Source organism: Gadus morhua, chromosome 12, assembly GCF_902167405.1.
Source record: "Gadus morhua chromosome 12, gadMor3.0, whole genome shotgun sequence".
Classification (NCBI taxonomy): Eukaryota; Metazoa; Chordata; class Actinopteri; order Gadiformes; family Gadidae; genus Gadus; species Gadus morhua.
Window position 1 is genome coordinate 1,260,632 of NC_044059.1, and position 24,282 is coordinate 1,284,913.

The 24,282-nt window shown below is 44.4% G+C and overlaps 1 protein-coding gene and 1 non-coding gene across 6 annotated transcripts in view; both read left to right on the forward strand.

Annotated features, from left to right (window-relative positions):
- The window catches only part of dnai3 (dynein axonemal intermediate chain 3), a 129,750-nt gene that overhangs the window by 66,160 nt on the left and 39,308 nt on the right, over positions 1 to 24,282 (forward strand). For 4 of the 5 annotated variants that reach the window (XR_003978896.1, XR_003978897.1, XM_030372662.1 and 1 more), the window contains 5 exons: positions 8,014 to 8,133; positions 12,497 to 12,570; positions 15,147 to 15,288; positions 15,563 to 15,656; positions 24,077 to 24,180. Coding sequence is in view for 3 of the 5 variants with exons in the window: in XM_030372662.1 (XP_030228522.1) it covers positions 8,014 to 8,133; positions 12,497 to 12,570; positions 15,147 to 15,288; positions 15,563 to 15,656; positions 24,077 to 24,180 (534 nt within the window). In the remaining 2 variants the exon portion in view is untranslated. The remainder of the gene's footprint in view (positions 1 to 8,013; positions 8,134 to 12,496; positions 12,571 to 15,146; positions 15,289 to 15,562; positions 15,657 to 24,076; positions 24,181 to 24,282) is intronic. The other variant, XM_030372664.1, reaches the window with a different exon arrangement.
- On the forward strand, positions 2,518 to 2,636 carry LOC115556420 (5S ribosomal RNA). The gene has a single exon (XR_003979003.1). It is a non-coding gene; the product is annotated as a 5S ribosomal RNA (ribosomal RNA).

Below are 24,282 nucleotides of genomic sequence, written 5' to 3' on the forward strand. Positions count from 1 at the left end.
TTTTCATTGGCTATTAGGATATCTAAGGCCCGTCCCCGACCCTTGCTGTCTGCTGGTGTAGCTGTCAATCAAAGTATACACGCAACGTTTTGATAGTGATCGCCTCATTGGCTTGTAAGGCTTGTAAACAAGGAAATATTGGTCTTACAGACATGTGGGAGGGCTCTATGTCACCGTGAGACCATGGCAAACACAGCGGATTCAATGAATCAGACGACAATAGCAGAGTTCTAACCCTGAATCGCAGTTTTCTAAAAAAAAAAACATAATAGCGTTTCGGTTTTCTATTTTTCGGCTGCTTTGTATAAGATGGCTTGTGCATATACACAATGTAATTACACTAAAATAATATTGATATTCGATTTCTGCGGACTCTTACGAACATTTCAAACTCACTTCCGTTTCATTCAAACTCACTTCCGTTTCATTCAAACTCACTTCCGTTTCATTCAAACTTTCCCGTTTCATTCAAACTCACTTCCGTTTCATTCAAACTTTCCCGTTTCATTCAAACTCACTTCCGTTTCATTCAAACTCTCTTACACATACTACTATACTCTCTTACATACACTACTATACTCTCTTACATACACTACTATACTCTCTTACATACACTACTATACTCTCTTACATACACTACTATACTCTCTTACATACACTACTATACTCTCTTACATACACTATTATACCCTCTTACACATACTACTATACCCTCTTACATACACTACTATACTCTCTCACATACACGACTATACACTCTCATACTTACATGTAAAAGGAGTTTAATAGTTTGAATGAAACGGAAGTGAGTTTGAATGAAACGAAAGTGAGTTTGAATGAAACGGAAGTGAGTTTGAAATGTTCATAAGAGTCCGCAGAAATCGAATATCAATATTATTTTAGTGTAATTACATTGTGTATATGCACAAGCCATCTTATACAAAGCAGCCGAAAAGTAGAAAACCGAAACGCTACTGTTTTTTTTTAGAGAACTGCGATTCAGGGTTAGAATTCTGCTATTGTCGTCTGATTCATTGAATCCGCTGTGTTTGCCAGGGTCTCACGGTGACATAGAGCCCTCCCACATGTCTGTAAGACCAATACTTCCTTGTTTACAAGCCTTACAAGCCAATGAGGCGATCACTATCAAAACGGTGCGTGTATACTTTGATTGACAGCTACACCAGCAGACAGCAAGGGTCGGGGACGGGCCTTAGATATCCTAATAGCCAATGAAAATACCTTTCTGACGATATCCAGCATGTCAAACAACGTCTCACGTGTGGTTGAGAGAACAAATGCGCAAGGGGTGTGCGTAAACTAGCAGGCTCTTCCCCAGAGTCGGAAGACCCTGAGACACTGGCAAACACAGCGGATTCAATGAATCAGACGACAATAGCAGAATTCAAACCCTGAATCGCAGTTTTCTAAAAAGAAACATAGTAGCGTTTCGGTTTTCTATTTTTCGGCTGCTTTGTATAAGATGGCTTGTGCATATACACAATGTAATTACACTAAAATAATATTGATATTCGATTTCTGCGGACTCTTATGAACATTTCAAACTCACTTCCGTTTCATTCAAACTCACTTCCGTTTCATTCAAACTCACTTCCGTTTCATTCAAACTATTAAACTCCTTTTACATGTAAGTATGAGAGTGTATAGTCGTGTATGTGAGAGAGTATAGTAGTGTATGTGAGAGAGAATAGTAGTGTATGTGAGAGGGTATAGTAGTGTATGTAAGAGAGTATAGTAGTGTATGTAAGAGAGTATAGTAGTGTATGTGAGAGAGAGTGGTAGTGTATGTGAGAGAGTATTTAGTGTATGTGAGAGAGTATAATAGTGTATGTGAGAGAGTATAATAGTGTGTGTAAGACCAAGTATGAATTCTGTCCCAGACGGCCCCTCATAGTTATCAGCTTAAAGCCTTATTATGTTCTACAGCTGAATTGCTGTGAACGGTATGTTTTTCAAACACCAGTTGGTGATCTTCACCCAGATGAAGCCAGTCAAGTCATGTGAAGCCACATCCAATAATATTGATCGTGGTGTCCGTCCCCCCTCCCACACACACACATAACTCTGTGGAGCTTGTGTGGTGTTAGACCAGCTGTATGTATACACTTCACAGGGCAACGTTCAGCACACTGTGTGCTTCAGCTACAGTAGACTAGGGAAGCCTAAAGTGCTAAATACACCGGCGGCGAAGGGCGTGAGTCAAACCAACCGCCCCCACTTTTTCCGACGTACAACCACACACCGGCGACGGTTAGACACGCGCCAGGGCTCGGCGGCGCGCCGCCCTGCAATCCTTCACGCCACTGGCCTATTACATAGCGTTGCCGCCCCTGAAAAAACTTTTTTTTAAAGCTGTTTCGTACATCCCAGCTTGATACCAGGTCCTGTACATGTGGAGATGCAGTGGATGAATAATTTGAAATGCAAAATAATGAGCAATGACAGTAAATAAAGTGACCAAATCCGTAAACAAAGTGCCCGGCAGTACATAAAGTAACTATCAGCCATACCACCCTGAACACGCCCGATCTCGTCTGATCTCGGAAGCTAAGCAGAGTCGGGCCTGTTTAGTACTTGGATGGGAGACCGCCTGGGAATACCAGGTGCTGTAAGTGGTGTCGGGTGGTGGCCAATAGCTGACACTCTTCGCTCTGGCCTTAACATCACTCCCGATGCCCCAGTGCAGTGACGGGGACACTGTGCTGCGGAAGGCGCCGTCCTTCGGAGGAGACGTAACACTGAGGTCCTGACTCACTGAGGTCATAAAAGATCCCAGGGCACTTATCGCAAAGAGTAGGGGTTCCCCCGGTGTCCTGGCCCAACCAGGCTCATTCAATCTGGCCCCCTAATCATCCCCCATCCTTGTCTATCTCATGATTTCTTATTAATTATGTTCCATAGATCTGCCCCTGTTTGTTAATAGAAAACTTATGCCGCGTTTCCACTGCAGTGTGCGGTACGGTTTGCCTCAGTCCGGGAGGGAGGGGGCGGTATAGCCCAGCTCAGTTCCGAGGTCGCGTTTACACCGCCGACAGTACCCTTTATGGTAGGCCGGATGTCGATCGCCGCGGCAGCTACGTAAACATCATAAACAACGTCTTCCTTCCCAAGAATGCAGAGGAACATCTCCACCTCCTTGTTCGCCCAAGCAAGCGTTTTACGCGACATGTTCATTGTAAAGAATAATACCTCGAGGCTACTGTTTGTTTGTTTTTATCCCCACGTCGCCCAGAATTGACGGTTCTGTCAACCAATCAACGGAGGGGGTGTGTAGCTCGAATTTTCCGGTACCCTTTCAGGCGCCTCGTCTCGTTTTCAGTACCCCAACGGAGGAGTACTGAAAACGAGGGCAAAACGAGTACGGCTCAGTCCGGGTCACGCCCACTTTTGGCGGTGGAAACGCAATCCGTAGCGCACCTTTGCGAACCGAACCGTACCGCGCCCTGCAGTGGAAATGCGGCATTACAGTTCTCAAGTGCTACTTCACCTACTCTCATTGATGAGAAGGACCCGGCTTTAAAGAGTGAATTACATCACTGTTTTAACGCCTAAGCAGATAGGGATCGAAAGTTTGCAAAAACTTTTTTTTTTGTTTCGAATAATATAAATGTCACTCTGACACCTGCTTCACATTTAAACATGAACTATTAACAATCCAACTATGAATTTTCGAACTATATCTAGGCCCATATAGATTGATAAACTTCTAGGCCTAGAGATGCACCGAAACCGATACCAGTATCGGGTATCTGGCCGATACATTAAAATACTCGTACCCGTAATCGTTTTTTAATTGCCGATACCACGCACCGATCCCACTATGTCAGTAGCCTACATCAAACCGGTCGCATGCGGAGATGAGTTGTCCTACCTAACTTCAATGTCTAGGGGGCGATAATGAGCCGAAACTCTGAGATGCTGCCAAAGGCTTGTGTGTGTGAAAGTTGGCTGGGACCTGTTAACAGTCACATGTCAAGTCATGTCGGCGATTTGGGAATATTTTAAGATAAAGGATGACGACAGGAGTAAGGCAGAAAGGAAAGGCAGCGGAAAGTAAAGTACTTCTTTTAATACCAGCAATGTGATAAAACATCTGAAGACGCACCATAGTGCTAAGTACACAGAGTTCACTAATGCTAGCGGCGCAAGACTGAAGCAGCCCACCTTAACTGACGTCTTCCAAAAGCGAGAGAAAATGTCCAAAGACAACTCACGGGCAATAAAAATAACAGAGGCACTAACACACTTCATAACGCTCGATGACCAGCCACTTTCAGTTGTTGATAATGTTGGATTTCGCCGTCTTCTAGAAGTGCTAGAGCCCAGATATGAGATTCCCAGTCGCCTCTACATCACAGATGTGATGTTGCAAAAGGTGTATGATAAAGTGAAAAATCACGTTAGGTCCTTGGTGCATGATGCTGAGGCAATAAGCTTCACAACTGATAGGCCTATATGGACCAGCAGTGTCTGCCCAATGTCTCTCCTCAGCTTGACTGCCCAGTGGATAGATGAAGCGTTTACCCTTCAACACATTATCTTACACGCGAAACCTTTTCGGGGCTCTCACACTGGCCAAGCTATAGCCAATATCTTCGAAGACATGCTACAAATTTGGGGTATCCAAAAAAGCTCTGTCCACGTTGTGCTCCGAGATAACGCACAAATTATGATCAAGGCCATGACGGATGCGGGGCTCCCTAGCCTGCCGTGTGCTGCTCACTCTGTTCAGCTGGTGGTTCAAGAGGGCCTTCTCTCTCAGAGGAGCGTTGCTGATGCGGTCGCAGAATAGTTGGGCATTTCAAACATTCGGATTTAGCCTACTCCCGCCTCGAGGACATCCAGTTACAAATCAGTCAGCCCACAAAACGACTCCAACAAGACGTACAGACTCGCTGGAACAGCACATTTTACATGATCCAGTCCCTGATCGAACAGAAACGCGCGCTGGGAATATATGCGTCTGAATACGATCTCCCGGACAATCTCGTGCCTAGCCAGTGGACTCTGCTGGAGAAGACTTCGTCTGTTCTGGGTCCATTTGAGGAGTTGACGCGAAGGGTCAGCTCTTCGGATGCTATGGCAGCAGACGTAAGTCCTGCGATTACTGTGCTGCTGAGATTTCTTTCTAGAGAGATCGAGGAGGACCAAGGCACCAAAACTATGAAGCGAACGTTATCCACAGCTGTCATGAAGCGATTTTGCGACGTGGAAGAAAATCCGCTCCACAGCCCAACTTTGCTCAATCCGAGGTAGGCCTATACGCTCGCGCTCTCTCTGTGTGTGTGTGTGTGTGTGTGTGTGTGTGTGTGTGTGTGTGTGTGTGTGTGTGTGTGTGTGTGTGTGTGTGTGTGTGTGTGTGTGTGTGTGTGTGTGTGTGTGTGTGTGTGTGTGTGTGTGTGTGTGTGTGTGTGTGTGTTGAGGCAACCCGCTACCCAAATGAGCCGGGTTCCAATTATAAACGACACGTTTGTGTGCGGGATAAGCCATTAAAGGCATTTATTAACAATCAACTTAAATACAACGAAGGAGACGCGGTCTCTAGGGCCTCCGTGGGCCTCTAGGCTCTCTCGGACCAGAGCGCTACCTTCTTCCTTGCTCTCCCGTGCCGTGCTGTCAGTCCACCTGCTCCTTTTAAAGAGTCTCCCTGGCTTTCGGCCAGGTGTCCCCCAATCACGCTGCTTGGGGAGGCGAAAGGGCTGCTCTCGGTCGCCGTCTGGTGGGTGACGGCCGTACACGCCGTCCAGGACCAACCCTCGTCTCCGGCAGCGTCGTCTCCGGCAGCGTCGTCTCCCGCCGCCTCGGCGGCCGCATCTCTCCTGCCCCGGGACTCAAGTGCCGGGTACCAAAGTCGACGGAAAATCGGCCAGTCCGTCCCGATGAGGAGCGCTACCGGGAGTAGGGGAACAACCCCTACCCGAGCCGTGAACACCCCGCGTGGTTTCCGGATGACCATATGGCGGCTCTCATAGGTCCGTATGTCCCCGTGCACGCAGGCCACCTCCATGGGTTTCCCCTCCCTCCCTCCCGCCAAGTCGGGGCAGAGGAGGGTGACCACACTGCCAGTGTCCAATATGGCCTGCGTGTCCTGGTTCATAACCCTTGCTGGTATGGTCGGGCTCCTGGACGTACCTTGCGTCCAACAGGTCGCCAGCACACAGGGCCGACCCGTCCCCACGTCCGCGTCGGCCGGCGGCGCCGTCCCATCCCGGTCTCGCACTGCGGCCTTGTCTCCCGCTGCGGCGCCGGCGGCAGCGGCGTCCCTTGCGGCGGCGGCGTCTCTTGCGGCGGCGGCGTCTCTTGTGGCGGCGGCGGCGTCCCTTGCGGCGGCGTCCCTTGCGGCGGCGGCAGCGTCCCTTGCGGCGGCGGCGTCAGTCCCGTCCGGGTTCTGCTTGCCGAATGGATGGGGTACTTTACCGGGGGGTCGTAGTGGGATCTTCATGGTGCCTGCATTCTCCACCATATGTGGCAACCCGCTACCCAAATGAGCCGGGTTCCAATTATAAACGACACGTTTGTGTGAGGGATAAGCCATTAAAGGCATTTATTAACAATCAACTTAAATACAACGAAGGAGACGCGGTCTCTAGGGCCTCCGTGGGCCTCTAGGCTCTCTCGGACCAGAGCGCTACCTTCTTCCTTGCTCTCCCGTGCCGTGCTGTCAGTCCACCTGCTCCTTTTAAAGAGTCGCCCTGGCCCTGGAGGCGCCCTGGAGGACCAGGCCAGCAGCAGTTTAGACTGTATCTTTGATGAAATTGCAAATGAGCAAGCGTCAATAGCACTGACCCCAGGTGCTGTGGGTGTTACCGCACAATTGGAGACATACCTTGGGGAGGCCCCAGTGGCCCGCGAGGCCAATCCACTGCAATACTGGGGGGTTAACAAAGTGCGGTTCCCTTCTCTGGCCAAAGTGGCACGCAAATACCTCTCAGCACCTTGCAGTAGCGTTGAGAGCGAACGGCTGTTTAGCTCAATGTCACACATTGTGAATGAAGGCAGAAACAGGCTAACACCTGATCATGCTGAGATGATTCTGTTCATAAAAAAAAAAAAAATCTGCCTCTCACTTTCTCCAAAAATACATAGCCTAGTTCAGAGGCAACATTGTGTGTTGATAGTCATTTGACAACATAGTTCGTTGATTTGTTTAGCCTTTCTAAACAGCCATAATGTGCTTATTATTATTAACAAAGGTTCTACTCACTTCTCGTGATTATTTTTGTTGTTCGCTTTATCTGGTTATATTTACATTTACATTATGTGATGTGTCTTTGACTGCTTTTTTGTTAAAAAATAGCTCTGTTTAATTTTGTTTTGGAATATCCTTCCGTTCATTTTGTATAGCCTTACTAAAGGCTTGACGTATTCTTGAAAGGAGAAAATAAAATCTGCCTTCAATTTATTTGCACTTCTTTCATAGAGACCAAATCTAGAAAATATCGGTATCGGCACTCGGTATCGGCAGGTACACAAATAAAAGTATCGGTATCGTATCGGTTAGTAAAAAAGTGGTATCGGTGCATCCCTATTCATGATCAATTCAATAGTTAGAAAAGCTATATATATTTATATTTAAGAGCTTGTAGAGCCCTTCATGCAGCACAATGTGGAGACATCTCTGTGCATGTTTACACAAGGCAAGGTGAGAGATAGTCTTGTATTGTTAACTCGTAACAATGTCCATATTATTGCTACTAGATGTATTAGCTATTTTATTTATTTGTTGCTAAAACAATTTTGGTCTATCTTATCTTTATTTTTTTATCATCTCTTTATTTAGACTAGGTATAGATTTTTTTCTCCATATTTTGTACTTACATTTGTAAGTTCCACTGTTAAGTCAATCTAACATGATAAGCTGATTTAATACAAGTGTGGCCCAATGGTTACCCTAGAATTCCTGATTGACTTGTCAGAGCACTGTCAACCCATACAGCACTATTTAGCACTGTACCCCTTGCGTCTTGCTTTTCTTTCCTTCCTCCCCGCAAGGACCTTGAAGAAAAAAGGAAGAATGACGTCCCTGTGGTGCACTACTGTGCCATCTCTGCCATTGAGAGCGGCCACAAAGCACCAATTACAGACGTCCAGTGGCTTCCAGAAACCTTTGAGGTGAGCAGCTGTAATGGCAAGGTTGGGGGGGATAAGTTTCACCAATCACTTCATAGAAGTCATTTGAAATTAATGTTGTGTTTCCTTTTCAATGTTGATTCTTCTCACGGTCCATTTCAGTGCTGGTAAGTATATATATATATATATATATATATATATATATATATATATATTAGTGGTGGGCATCGATTATTTTTTTTAATCTAGATTAATTCCAAAATTAATCTAGATTAAAATGGCAAACGGCAAAAAATCTGTTCGTTTACCTTGACAGCGGTCAATTATACTGGGCAATGGTGATTTATCAAATATTATTCACCGCCGGAAGTTGTGAAGTGCCCATGCAAGTGAAGGGAGCATAAACAAAAATTATTTACAGCTGAACGTTGGGAAGGCCCATGCAAGTGAAAGGAGCAGTCTACAGCATTGAGAAGAGCCGTGTAATAATCCATAATAATGTCAGGTTTAGAAGTTAAATATTTGAAAGTTGTAGAATAAATTAATATAATTTATATTGGAGTTAATTTGCGAGAAATGTACTTAAAATTTTTAGTCAGTTAATCATTTACATATTTATGTTACACAATTATCACATATTTACATGTTTACATATTTAACACAGTCAGGATATTCTGTTGAATCTGCCTCTCTGATTCCCTCACAGAATATCCTGACTGTGTTAAATATGTAAACATGTAAATATGTGATAATTGTGTAACATAAATATGTAAATGATTAACTGACTAAAAATTGTAAGTACATTCCCTTAGTTCAGTCACGTGATGGGTCCGAACAAGGAAGTGTTTGAAAATAGATTAACGGCGATATTTTTTTTATCGCGCGATAAAAGTTTTGCGTTAACGCCGATAACGACCCACCACTAATATATATATATATATATATATTTATCAGGGCTGTCAAATTAAAAATTAACGCAGATTAATCGCGCTTCCATAGTGCCCTTTGACCCGGCGCGTCATTTACGTTTAAACAAAATGGAGGCAGACGAGAAGACGCTGCTCGGCCCCGTGAACGAAAAGTTCAAGTTTAAACTCCCAGACGGAACTGTAGATAGGAACACCGTTATCTGCAATCTCTGTAGTAAGGGATTTTCCTATCACCGGAGTTCATCAACCCTTAAATATCACCTCAACGCAAAACATTTGGTAGCAAGCTAGCAGTACCATATTAAGCGCTATATACATTTCATTCATTATTATTATTATTATTATTATTATTATAATAATGTTCTAGCTAGCTAGCGTGTGTATGTGTTGCTTGGCAACAGTTCATTCCCAGTCCAGTTGCGGATCTATTTGTGTTGGCGGAGCCAAATAAATCATTGAATAAACAAACAAATGTTAACTAATTAATGGTGCTTGTAGAACTGTTGTATCAAAGCAATGTCACACTCGAGGTCCTGCTGTTGTAGTGCTGATATTCAGTACAATGCACTCCCTCTCATGTGCTATTGCTTAAATATATAATTATAATATAACTATAATATAGATTATAATATAATTCCATTAAAATACACAGGGAGAGCTGATAATTAAGTTAAATGTATAACGTTTGATCAACTCTGTCCTTGTATGTGCCAAATGTAGTTATTTTGGGAAAACATGTTTCTTTTCGTATCGTAAATGTCAATACCAGCCTACATAAAAATATTAATAATAAAAATAATAATAAAAAAGAATTATATATATATATATATATATATATATATATATATATATATATATATATATATATATAGGGCATTTTTTCCGAGTGACAATTAAAACAATATATATAAAGACACATGTTATTTTGTACACTCATTTATATTATCTAAGTCAAATAATCCTACAACAGAAGACTTTTCGTTTTTTTTTACCCCAGGCCTAAACATGTTTGATCTGTAAAGATAAAAATTATAGATGTTAGAGCACACACACACACACACACACGCACACGCACACGAACACACACCACACGATTTCCCCCCACAGCAAAGGGGCTTGTTCCGGCGCAAATGATGCATGGTGCTATTTTACAGATCGAAAATAAGCAATTGCGCCATTGACCAGAAATACCTGGTCTAAGTGCACTAGCGGATTGCTCAGTTGGTTTTGCTATTTTGATGCGCCATGGCAGGTCGGAGCTGCAACATAGGCTTACACACCAGTAGGCTACGCACACCACAAACATGCAAACGATTAGCCTACTGAAAATATTATGATGATTATGTTTTTCAATAGAGGCTGCATGAATGAACACTCTAGTAGGCTATGCCATGCATTAAAATAATAAACTCGAGCAAAGTAGGCTATATTCCCGCCTTCCAAAACAAATTCTTGCTTTAGGGTAAATTATAACATTTGTTAAAGGGGACAGATTGTGCCACCAGGTGTGAGTGTGATTAGCCTTACGAGCCATTTCGAAAATGTCATCACTAGTGGGCGTGTCCACCTAGATCTGTGCTGAATAGATGAGCAACGTTTACTTCAATCCACTGGGTAGGCTGGTAGACTGATCTATCCAGCACAGATCTAGGTGGACACGCCCACTAGTGATGTCATATGGGGCAGATTATGAAACAGCTTGTAAGGCTAATCACACTCACAACTGGGTGTATGATATGTCCCCTTTAAATTATTTGGGAAAGAACACCTGATGCAGTAGTAAGAAGTTGTACTTTTAAAACAATAGACTTTTTCACACTGTCAAATATGTCCATCTTATGCACGCCTTTTTCCCGGCATGGTCCGCACGTTTACACTGCCCGAGGTAAATTGCCTGCTTGAGCTAGCACGGCAATCTATCCTCCACACATTGGCATTTCCCTTTTGATGTAAACGCGATTATCAACATGAGTAGTTCTAACTGGAGAGACGGTGAAATCCGCGAGCTACTGACCATCATCGGAGAGAAGGTGATGCAGTCGTATTTAACGAAGATGTTGAAAGATGGTGTGATCTACAAGAAAGACGCAGAGAAACTTTCCTTACGAGGCTTTGTCGGGATAAAAAGCAAGTGGTCAGCAAAATAAAGAATATGTTGACAATTTTGCGCGTAAATAGTTAATCGCGTTTGTAGCCTACACTTAGGCGTTAACTCATTCTTGCATGCAGGTGTCTTCATTCATAAAAAAATAAAAACATTTGGGAGTAGGCAAATTATTCTAAAGAGCTCTAGACTCTGTGCGTAGCCCCGCCTTCTCCAGTGAACCAAGAAAGCCGAAACAGTGACGAACGAGGGATTTTACCCCCTCGGTTTAAGGGCTTATTCACACTAAATCCGTCCGTCTGCGGATCTCATTGACTTTGCATGGGGCACTAGCGAAATGCATTGTGGGTCCGTCCGTCCATTCGGCACCGTGGCCTGCGTCAAAAAGTTGAGAAATGTTCAACTTCTCAGGCAGCGCCGGATCCGTCGGCCAATCAGATCGCGGTTATGCAAATACACTCCACGCGTTTCCAGGATCCATTTTGCAATACAAGCAGGAAGAATCAGGAAAAATCAGCCGGTTATATTTTTTGAAAGAAATGCGATTTGATTGGCTGCAGTAGGCGTCTACAAAGACTAGTCCCCTATACTTCAGACACACCCTCGGCCATCCAGCGACTGACGCATGTAGTGTGAACAAGGTGTAACACAGGCAAGACGGTGAAATTGCCGGGCGTGCCAAGGCGCAACTGAACCGGCTTGGCAGTGTAAAAAGGGCTAATACATGAATGCGGGTGATGCTTGGTGCAAACATGCATCCATCTGTTTAAGCACACGCAAACTAAATACACATTATACAGTTCAGGGTAATGTATATTAACGGGGGGACACATGCATATAATGAACACAGGTCGATATCGAAAATGTATACAATACTGGTAAGAAACAATGTTTCTTAATGTATTGCCGCATATCATTAAATTGACCCACAGTTGTGGCTTTATACATGACGTTTCTGAAGTTGTAGAGGAGAACGCCATTCCATGTGTGAATTAGGCCTATTATTTGGCCATAAACTGAGCCTTTTGAAGCTTGAAATTCATGTGGTCATGCATCTGTCTCAGCGGAGACTGCCAACGCGCTGTCAAAATATCAACTCGTCAAGCAAATGCGCTGTTTCTTAAAGGGGAGGGGAGATGGAACTCTCATTGCTTTGTAGCACGTTACGCCCAAAACACACCAACGGGTTTCAGACCAACCCATTTTAGATTTGCGTTGGGCGCAAGAGTCATTTGGCTGGTCGGCCTATAATAGCAACAGCGGCCAAGATCTGCCCACAAAGCTACCTGCAGGGTTGCCATCAACTGCTGACATTAGCTGAACGGCACCATGCAGATCACTGCTGACCTTGTAACCCTTTCCCCCTGATTAGGTCAGTCGGATGGGCGTACCGCTGGTAAACCCCAACACCGCGTGTGTTCAGCTTGTCACCTGCGCTCCTAACTGGTAGGGGTAGAACAAAAAACATATCATGGATACATTGAACTGATTAAGGGCTGTCCCATCCACATCATTGTATGGACAAGGTATATGAGGGGAATTTGACCTGCAGAAATGGGTGAGTCATTTATAATTACTACTCTCTCTCTCTGTCTCTCTGATTGAGCGGAAGAACAATTTTTGCGGAGCGAGTGTGAGAGCGATTTTGAGAAGTTTTTGCGAACCTTTTTCATAGTTTTTTCGGTAAATGTTCTAAATATGGTTGGGTGAAGGTTTTGCGAGGTGTTTTGGTGGGTTTTGAGGCTACTTTGCGATCGACAAGCAGTCGCTGGTCGGTGCGCCTGGAGTTTGGCGGCATTCGGGGTGCTCAACCGCAAGCATGGCTTCAAGATCTCCACCACCTTCCCGTGTTCAGTGGAGGACTGCAGTCTGGCAGTGGCAGATGTTGTCGGGCACAGCAGCATCAGGTCCGCGGCCCGGATGAACGGAGGGGTCGTTATCTTTGTGGACAGCGGCAGGCCAAGGCAAACAAAGTGGTGGAATCTGGGATCGTTGTGAAGGATTTGTTTGTGTCAGTGTCTCCGCTTACAACGCCGGCAGCGAGGATTACTATCTCTAACATCCCTCAGTTCATCGGCGACGAGGTTCTGGTTCGGGAACTATCTAGGCACGGGAAAATAGTGTCTGCAATCAGGAAGCTGCCGTCGGGATGCAAGTCTCCCCTGCTGTGGCATGTAGTGTCACACAGACGGCAAGTGCACATGATTCTGAACAAGAAGGACAGTGAACTGAGTTTAGTTTTTCAATTAAGGGTGGATGACTTTGACTATTCTGTGTTTGTAAACTCTGGAACTCTAAAGTATTTCGGCTGCGGGAAAGAAGGGCATTTAGGCCCCGTCCACACGAAGCCGATTTCATGGCGAAACCGCAAAGGTCTTGTACGGTTCGGCCTTCCGTCCACACGAAGCCGGCGAATCCGCAGACCGAAACCGCAAACTTCTGAAACCACCCTCGGAGGTGGTTTCAAATCTATCCGGTTTCGTTTTGGTTTCGTGTGGACGCCTGAAACCGACTGAAACCGCAAACCATGACGTCATCGCCCCACCCCTCGACCTCCTAGCCAATGGCTCTTAAGCCCGCAGAGTCTCAGAAATCACAACAAAAAAGATGATGGCGGACTACAAGCTTGTAATCGTTCTGCAGCATATCATGTCCCTTGTTGGGTTGCTAAGCCATTATTTATTGAGAATCTAGTTCGCCATCGTAGAAGAGCTGTTTGTTTGTGTTGTTAGTGGTTCGGGGGGCAGCCTTTATGCGCATGCTCGCCTCTTCTTCTTCTGGATTTGTGTACCAGAAGCAGCGCCCCTTATGGGCCTGGAATGTTTACTACAGCGTTTCTACAGATCTATCCGGTTTCGCTTGGCTTCGTCTTTACGGAGATACTTCGAAACCGGATAGATCGCAACCGTAACGGTTTCGCCCGTTTCGGCTTCGTGTGGACGGGGCCTTAGTCCGAGCTTGCCCGGAAATAGCCCCCGAAAAATCGGGCTGAGCCTGCTGAGGCGACAGCAGGCTCCTCCAAAGATGTGGACGCTGTAAAACAGCGGGCTGGAAGCATTGAAGAAGAAAATGTTGTAATTGCAAAGGAGTGTGGGGAAAATCCAAAAAAGGCAACTCATGATGAAAATTTTTTTGAAATTGGAAAGCAGGTTCTTAAAAATCCTGAACGTTTTTTTTCTATTATGTGTTGACATTGAAAAAAAGAGTGAGTGCATTGTTCAGGAGAAGGGGGACAATATTATTACAGAACCAGCAGAGAGTGTAGAGGCTGGTTCTACTACAGTAGAGCAGAGTGAGGGTGGGTTGATGGAGGCGGAAGACAGTAGGTGTAAGGCTCCCCTTCTTAAAAGGAAACAGGCCAGTGAAACCTGTGGCTCTAAAGCAAAGAAAACAGCAGCTAGGGAGGAGCAGACAGAGTCTAGTGGTGAGGAGACAGAGTCTAGTGAGGAGATGGAGGACTGTGTAACAGACAGCCAGCCCCTCACTGACTCACCACTGGCTTCTGCTTCACAGCTGGATGGGATGTACTCAGTACATAGTATACAGGTGTTCTTGAAAAAAACAAAAAAAATGAAGAATGTCCAGTATGATAAATATTTTGCAGACAAAGAAATGCTGCTGCTATCTGTAAAATCTCAGATGAACATCAGAAGGGAGGGAGGTTTCACTGAGGAGTATTACAGATTTAAAATTGGACAGAGAATAGCAAGAGAGCTAAGCAATGTTGAAGATGCAGAGGGTGTATAAAGCACTGTGCCTGCTGTCTCTGCTAGCCTGTGTGTCTCATAACATCAGCTTGAATGAGTCACTTTAAACTTTCCACTCTCAATGAGATATTTTTTAACTGCGTTTTAATGAGTTTATTTTGTTATTTATTATTTATTGCTGTCTAATCTAAAGTCTTCGTTGTCTGTGTTAAAAGGGTAATTGTTGAAGAAAGAAATGGTGAATAATTTTTTTTCATCTCTCTCTCTCTCTCTCTCTCTCTCTCTCTCTCTCTCTCTCTCTCTCTCTCTCCATAGCTCCTTGATGTTCTGGGATATCCGGGCTCAGAGGGTAGGGGTGCAGCCCCTGTCTGACAAGAAGCAGAGGGTGGAGGACAACCCCTACAGCGTCCTGGACACCTTCAGCCACCTGAACCTCACCTGGAAACCGCTGTTAAAGGTGAGAGGACCGCTAAGTGTGAATGCACCAATAAGGGCCAGTCTTTGGAATGTTCTTGGAATGTGGTTGTTGTTTTGAAAGGTCTGTTTGTTATGAATTTTAAAGGAATACTGTAGGTATGGTAGGGATATTATTTGACATTACATTAAATGACAAGTCATCCTTCAGCTATCATGAAGTGAAATGCTCTCTGATATGTGTTTGGAGTTGATAGCACCTGCAGCTGTATTAGCCCATTTCCATTTAAGACTGCAACCCCCCCGCCCCCTTACAGGTGACTCTTCCGAGGATTGATAGTAGTGCAGCACGGCTCCCATACAGCCCCTTGAAGTTCAGCTTGCAACACAACTGCCGGGACAGACTCGCAGGTAGACACTGCATAGAGGTGTTAACTACCAGCTGTTTGCTGATCCAATGTACACACAAAGACACACACAGTGGCATTTCCCTCAAGGCACACACACCTATATTGCAAATGTCTAAAGGTCAAACAATGAATGGAAATGAAAGTCTGTGTGGTCTTGGAGTTTGGATTTTGAAAATATTGTTGTGAGTAGGTGCGTTTCCATCCCCCTGATTTAATGCGAACTTTGAAGTATCGAATCAGTAAACGGTGATGGAAACACCAAAATTCGCATAAAAATCCTCTAATTCGCATAAAAGTTTATCCGCTCGCTTGAGGTGGTTTTTGAGAAATGCGAAAGAGAGTAAATTCGCAAAATTGGAGATGGAAACACACTTTTCGAAACAGCTGTGACGTAGCGAACTTTGAACACACAAAAAGACAGCCTTTCCGATTGTCACATAGAAAGGTATTTAACTAAACTATAAATGTACACAGCATACACTGAATAGGGCTGGCGTGACCTCAGCCCGTACAGCAGGTGCCGAAGCACAGGTCCCGGTAGTAGAAAGGATCCAAAGCAAACACGTTTTCTAAAGTAAATAATAATATTTATTGACTGGAAAGGGATAAGGGAAAGGGAGAACAAAACAGGAACAACAGTAAGACAAACAAACACTCAACAATAACCAACACTGGTAAGACAAACTAATACAACACAAGCAAACGACTATCGCCAGGGAAATGTAACTTGCCTGGCAAGACCAGCAAGACAACAAAATGATGGCTAAAGAGCCTACAAACAATGGCATGAAAGCCTACAAATGCGACAGGTAGTGTCCACATCAATGGCGTAGCGCCCAACCACGATACAACCAGTATCAACCGTGGCATAGAGCCAAGTGGTGTGGGAGAGCACAGGCTTTATCCACCCGCCCCTTTTGATTGTAATTGCCCTCAGCTGTTGTCACCACTGGGCCTGCAGGATACTCTACAGGGAGGGGCGGGGGTACCTGAGCAGAGGGGGGGAAAAGGGGAAAAAAAAAAGAAAAAAAAAAAGGGATTGAATTCCTCATACAAAATAACGATAGTTACGAATGTAACTACGGTTCTATGAATCCTGGATGACCGCCAGAGCCGGTGCTTAAAGCACTGGATCTCCACATCGCGCATGTGCATTTCGAGTACCTAATACCAACATAGTCACCTGTGACCCCCACGTGACACCGGGAAGGCTGTATCTTCCGGTGTCATTAGAGGATCTGTTCCTACAATCTTCTCGCGAGAACACAAGGATTCTGAGTGACTAAACGCTCTGGCGGTCATCCAGGATTCATAGAACCGTAGTTACATTCGTAACTATCGTTCTATTTCATCCTTACTGATCGCCAGAGGCGGTGCTTAAAGCACTGGATGACCCATACCAAAAAGGTCACAAAGAATCCAACACCCACCTCACTCATTGGAGGTAGCAGAGCTTGGCAGTAGGACCACACTCATCGGGTGGGGACTAACACTCTCACACTGATTGTTCTGTTCAACCTAAGATAAAACAATTATAATCTAGGATATAAATTCTCCCCGTCAACTATAAAAAGGATGGCTTTATGTTTATTGCAATACAAATACACCATTTTAAAAATGTATAACCTTGCCTACACTTTATGAACATTTACTTCGGACATGGCTCCACGCATTCGCCGGCTTCTTTGAAAACAAATGCACATGGCTCGCGTAGAAGTGCATGGGGAAGGGTCGTCAACGAGTTGTTACGACAGTGTTGTAAAATATCTACTACGAAGCTGTAGGGGGCGCTGTGTAGAGAAATGTGCGTGCCAAAACCAAGAAAACAGCGAAGAAATTCCCGAAGTTGCATAGTGGGCCTTTAACTGTGCTACGGCCTAATTTAGGCATATACTACTGAACAATGTAAGCAAATGATATAAAACAAAATCCCAGCCTCTTTCATTTTCAAATAGTATGTAAATATTCTGAATGAATAAAATTTGAAAAGATATGCGTGTCCTGTCATGTGTATGAGCTATACACACACAACTTTATATATATATATTTATATATTATCTTATATTATTATTATTATTATTATATTATATAAATATATATATAAGTTAAAGGCCCACTATGCAACTTCGGGAATATCTTCGCTGTTTTCTTGGTTTAGGCACGCACATTACTCTACACAGCGCCCCCTAAAGCTTCGTAGTAGATATTTCACAACACTGTCGTAACAACTCGTTGACGACCCTTCCCCATGCACTTCTACGCGAGCCATGTGCATTTGTTTTCAAAGAAGCCGGCGAATGCGTGGAGCCATGTCCGAAGTAGATGTTCATAAAGTGTAGGCAAGGTTATACATTTTTAAAAGGGTGTATTTGCATTGCAATAAACATAAATCCATCCTTTTTTATAGTTCACCGGGAGAATTTATACCCTAGGTTATAATTGTTTTATCTTAGGTTGAACAGAACAATCAGTGTAAGAGGTTTGGCCAACATAATAATCGAAATAAACAAGAACCTGGATTCGGGGATTCAGTCTGTATCTGGGGGACAGACGAACAGCAAAACACCCATGGAAACAAAGGTGTTTATATGGTTGCAAGCAAGCTAGAAACATACAGGGCTCACAACAAAACGGTCGAGAAAACAATTTTTACAGGGCTCACAACTAAATGGTTGAGCAAACACATTTGTACAGAGACTATCAGAATCAAGAATACCACGAAGACAAAGTTCACCCAAGGGTACTTTCAATTTCAAAAGCAACACGGCCGAGTCGGCGTCTGATCTGCAGTCTTCTTTTTCTTTCAGTTCACGCTATTCCTAAAAAGCTTGCCCAACGTTTACTCGTGTCTGGCCTCTCTGTCGGTCAGTCTCCCTTTTCTCTTCTTCTGTTCCTCCGACATTGGGTTTCTCTGTCTCTTTTTAGTCGGCTGATCTATGATGAATATAACAATCCCTTAGTTACTTGTGTTTATATCGAGCCGGTTCCGTGTTTGGGGGTCTGTGCCGTAAAGCAATTCGTTACTGTAGTGACCCTTGCACAGAAGCATACGGCCGACATCTTTCTTTATTCTGGGTGGAAATAGTAACATAGTTACGCCATTAAATGCGTTTATGGAAACATTTTTAGCGAGAAATGTGCATTTTACTTTCATAATGTTCGCTCGGTGAATGTGAAGGATGTTCGGTTTGATAGTTATGACGAAGAGTGAACGCTCCGTTCACTTGCATGGACAGAGTCTCTGGTTGCTAAGCAACCTCAACGTCTTGGCGGACTATTTCTCTCCTGATCAACACTACGAATGCTGGAAACACACCAGACACACCATGTGAAGTTATTTAACCCGATTATCGTTATTCATGAGTCCTTAGCCCAAGTGAAGGAGTTCAAGTACCTCGGGGTCTTGTTCGCGAGTGAGGGTACTATGGAGCGTGAGATTGGCCGGAGAATCAGAGCAGCAAGGGCGGTATTGCGTTCGCTTTACCGCACCGTTGTTACGAAAAGAGAGCTGAGCCGCAAGGCAAAGCTCTCGATCTACCGGTCGATCTTCGTTCCTATCCTCACCTATGGTCATGAGGGTTGGGTGATGACCGAAAGGACGAGATCGCGGGTAAAAGCGGCCGAGATGAGTTTTCTCAGAAGGGTGGCTGGCGTCGCGGGATAGGGTGAGAAGCTCAGTCATCCGTGAGGAACTCGGATTAGAGCCGCTGCTCCTTTACTTAGAAAGGAGTCAGCTGAGGTGGTTCGGGCATCTGGCAAGGATGCCCACTTGGCGCCTCCCTTTGGAGGTGTTTCAGGCACGTCCATTGGGGAGGAGACCTCGGGGAAGACCCAGGACTAGGTGGAGAGATTATATCTCAACACTGGCCTGGGAACGCCCCGGGATCCCCCCGTCAGAGCTGGTCAATGTGGCCCGGGAAAGGGAAGTCTGGAGCCCCCTGCTTGAGCTGCTCCCCCCGCGACCCGACCCCGGATAAACGGATGACGATGAGATGAGATGAGATCGTTATTTATATCCGAGATTATTTAATCTAACCCGATCTAAACTCTATCATGCACCCAAACACGGCGGCGTTTGGGTTTCCTACCTCGGACTCTAGCGCAGCCACAGGCGCGTTGAACCATTTTTGTGACACACAATGATCAAGCGTCAGGTTAGGCGCGTTACTCGCGTTATCCAACGCGAGTAACGCGGTTGGTGTGGCCGTACCATTAGTCGATTGATCCATGATGAATGCAACAATTGCCTCGCAACTGGCTGTTTATATCTAGCCGGTGCCATGTTTGGGTGTGTGTCTGTGCCGTAAAGCATTTTCGAAACTACAATCTGACTACATTTTCGAGGATACTTCCGCTGCGTCACATCCGGATTGTGTCGGTCCTAACAGATCAAGTTGCATATGCGCTTTTTCACTGGAGAGGCGACATGGGTAAATGACACACCCACCAATCGACCCAGAAATGGATGCAGAACCATCAGCATAACTCTCAACCTGCATACTTAATGTAATTTTGGCTAAAAAAGTTGCATAGTGGGCCTTTAAGAGTAACTTAAGCTACAGTTGTGCGTCTTCTCCATATTGTCTACTGCTGCGAGTGCGAAATGCATCCTGGGATTTATAGCGGTTGCAAGTACACACGAGCCACCTCCGATGCATGCTCGGTGAAACGGCGAGATCGAGCACGCATCAAGAACACTTCCGGGTTTTACAGTACTCGCTTGATGCGTGCTTCGAATTGGAACAGTGCTCGGGCAACTACTGATGACGTTTCACGAGCACACGAGCACGCACAAGTACGCGAATTGAGAAACGGCCTGTGTCCTGGCAGACGGATTCTTTGAAACTAATGAGCCGGAATGTTGATTGCCTGATGAATTTCAGGTGCTGTTCAATTGTGTTTCTTAAATGATTGGCAATGACAGAATATCAGCTTCAGCATGTCCATAGTGCTCTAATCAGGATTCGAACTCTCAACCTAAGGATCACCAGTACACGACACTATCCCGTTGAGCCACTGACATTCCTGGACTGCATGAAGCCTCATTCACAGAGTGAAAATGTCGATTGATAAGCACACAACATCAAGAAAACTCCAGGCACACATTTCACAAGAGAATGAAGGGTTTTCTTAAAAGAGTACAGATCTGAAAATTTGCACTGTTAATGGTATCCACCTGATCCAATGATAGCCGTATGTTAGTTATACAATAACAAAATGGGCATGTAGGCAAAATGGGTTGAGACTGTGGACGTTTGGCTTTTTTTTCTGAAATTGTTGGAAAAGTAAACTTCTTTAGATCAGAAGACCCGGGTGAAAAAGATGCATCTGATTTTAGAGATTAATGTGATGAAAGAATTTTGAGTCCAGATCAATCTCGTAAGGAGATATAAGGCTAGTTCATATTTTTTTAAATAGAGCCACCTTTGGGTGCAGTGCAGTACCACATTTTGGGTTTATTAGTAGTTTATTAGTATAACTGTGGTTATAAACACTTGCTGGTCTTCATGTAAATTCCAGCTGGCTAACACGCAATCCAATAGCTATATTTTCACCGGTGTGCGATTCTGCGAAGTATACAGTCTCCAGACACCGTGTTTTCAGTTTAAAATCTTCAGTGAGGAAATGCACGGTGAAACTCCTGTGGGGTTCTGTTGTACAACTTGATCAAAGGTCTGTTGTACTTGCATAGTACTCAACTTGACTCAGTTCCGGCTTAACAGTTTTCCGTCATTCGTCGTACATTTGTGGAATGGCGGCTTGAGAAAAATAGTTCTGCGATGGAATTCGATACCTTGGGTCGAGTTTTTCAATCATAGCGACAAAGCCCTTTCTGCTGCTCACTGTATTCATAGGCATTATCTCCTACGACAAAAAAATTGCGATGGCCTCGATCTTTGTGGCACTTTGATGATTTCTCATAATGGGTCATAATCGCAAAACTCTGCTGAATTGAAGTCTGTTTTCGATTTACTGCTAGATGCTGGTCTTGGCATAACATTAGCGTTTTTACTCTTAACACTAGCTTCTTGGACCTCTTCATATCAATCTTTGTGGTTGTGTTGTAGGTGACTGAAGAGATTGGTTGTGTTACCTCTGCTAGATGCCACTGCTTTGTGACATGTCTTATTGTACGTTCACACCAAAAGCTGTAAAAGATGCAAAATCGCCGAATAGCTCATAACGCAACGCTGTCCAAAATATTTACAGCTTCAATCGCTCTTGCGATTTTGCTTTTCCATTTAAAGGAGCTGCGCTTTTTGCCTGCACGCTCGTAGTTGAGGCAAGTGCTGCTGCTGATGTTGAGCCATGAAAACACAAGATAGTCATAAGTTTGGTCAATAGAAAAAGAATAATAAGCATAAATACATGAAACACTGAATAACTAATTAATGGAGCGATTGCTTACATGCTAGATTATAGCTTAGTTGATCGCTATCGTGTGTGTGTGTGTGTGTGTGTGTGTGTGTGTGTGTGTGTGTGTGTGTGTGTGTGTGTGTGTGTATTGTTTATTATGGAAAAGATCCGCTCAACGGAGCATTTGTGCCAGCCAGACACACGACAAACTGACAAATTAGAAATATTTTCTGTCCGGTATCTGCCTGCTTCTCCACCCAACGTTCGTCCGCTGGTTTCCGTCAGCATTCCACTGTGCGACCATCCCTTTTGCGTAATGCGGATTGCATATGGCCTCATACATTGTTGAAATCATATGATGAATGCTTTATTCTTTCTATGTGTTTCGTAGTTAATGATCGTGCTATAATAAGACCACGTTGGCTATGCAATCGCGGACAAATACGATGCCCTGCAATTGCCGCAATTATTCTCTCACGCACCATGATGAAGGAACAAATGTGTGGTAGGAACTAAAGTTCTCGCGTATGTTTACTGGGACCCACGCCAGCGAGAGACGTATACATTCCGATTGTCTGGCGGTCATTTACAGCCAAAACGCTACTAGCTCATTTGCATAGAGTTGAGCTGCTTTGAACTCTCATTTACAGCTTTAAAGCTATCGCTCAAGCGTTTTATCGCTCCAATTGCTTTATCGCACATGTCTAATTGAAAGTGGCGTTTATCGCTCAAAACGCTTTACAGGTTTTGGTGTGAACGCAAAGTACCAAAGTACAAAGTACCTGTGTTTGTAACACGTCCTTCATGAAACCGAAATATTTCCAAATAACAGAAGTGCTTTTCCTTTAAGTCACCAAGTTTGTCTCGCTCGATTCACTACCTGAAGCCATCACAAAAAAGCTGTCCTGCTGCCTCCACTCTCTCCTCTCCACACCTAAAACACCATGTTCTAACTTGGAGGGGGAGGGTTCCTCGGATCTGATTGGCCAAATATGTTGACATGCGGAGTGTGAATGCACGGCGCGTAAACTACATTTTATTGAAGTTTAAGTAATCTTTGCAGCATGTCAATCGCAAGTGTTGATGGTGCGATGACGATAAACTTTCAATATATCGTGCAGCCCTAGATTCTCAACTTGTTGACATTCGTAACCCATGATCAGTGGGGGTGAAGGGTATTTTGAGTCCTTTATCCTTTAATGCTTTATTAACCTTTGTTTATGGGAAGACGCCCATGAATGAAATAATGTTTCAATGTTTATTCAGGAACTTGACCCAGCCAGCTCCTACCTGTTATATTGAAGAGGAGCAAACTGCGTGTGTACTTTGCATGAGAGTCAATAGGCAAAGATTCTTATCCCCCATGCCTGAAATACAGGACCTTTCAGGACCTTATTTTAATTTGTTCAAATTCAGATTACACATTTGACTCACTTAGTCATTTAAAAAAATGCACATTTCAAACATTTATATTTTTAAGACTTGAATGAATGAATGTCTTCTTCTTATTGAATGTGGGGAGGGAAAGGGCGGCACCATAGCCTAGCGCCTTCTCCTGGCACCCTAGCGCCTTCTCCTGGCACCCTAGCGCCTACTTCTGGCACCCTAGCTCCTTCTCCTGGCACCCTAGCGCCTTCTTCTGGCACCCTAGCTCCTTCTCCTGGCACCCAAGCACCTTCTTCTGGCCCCTAGCGTCTTCTCCTGGCCAGCCCCAACTGGTGGGCTTCCTTTTCATTTATCCTGTTTAGTTCATAAAAAGTTTTTTCATCTTTTCGATGCTTCGGTTGAACTTTGTCTAAATTTCCTTCTTTTTTTTGGTCTGGCTTCTTCGGGTCCTTGCACCATTTGTAAGGACCCTCTGCAAGAAGTATGATTATGAATACACAAATGTTTTGACCCATTTTACTTGGTTAGGACTACAACATTAATTGAACTGGTTACGGACAGAGAGGTAGAACTATTTCATTATCAAAGATATGTGAGAAGAAGCGTTGAGCACCTTCCCTTATTCCCTGCTGTGTGTTCTCCACCCCGACCTGGTGTCCAATGCACTCTTGCCTGTAGAAAGAGGCGAGACCCCCCTGGATTACAGTAACCTCCGAGTGACTTCAGCAAAGAACCCCGAACCTCTGGGAGACTTCAACACCAAGTTCTATGTCGGCACAGAGGTAAGGCGTACCTGAGGTATATTTATATTTTCCCAAAGGATTTTGTGTTTGTACTAACTATAAGTAACCAACCTAAAATTTATACTTTTCAACTTTTCAATT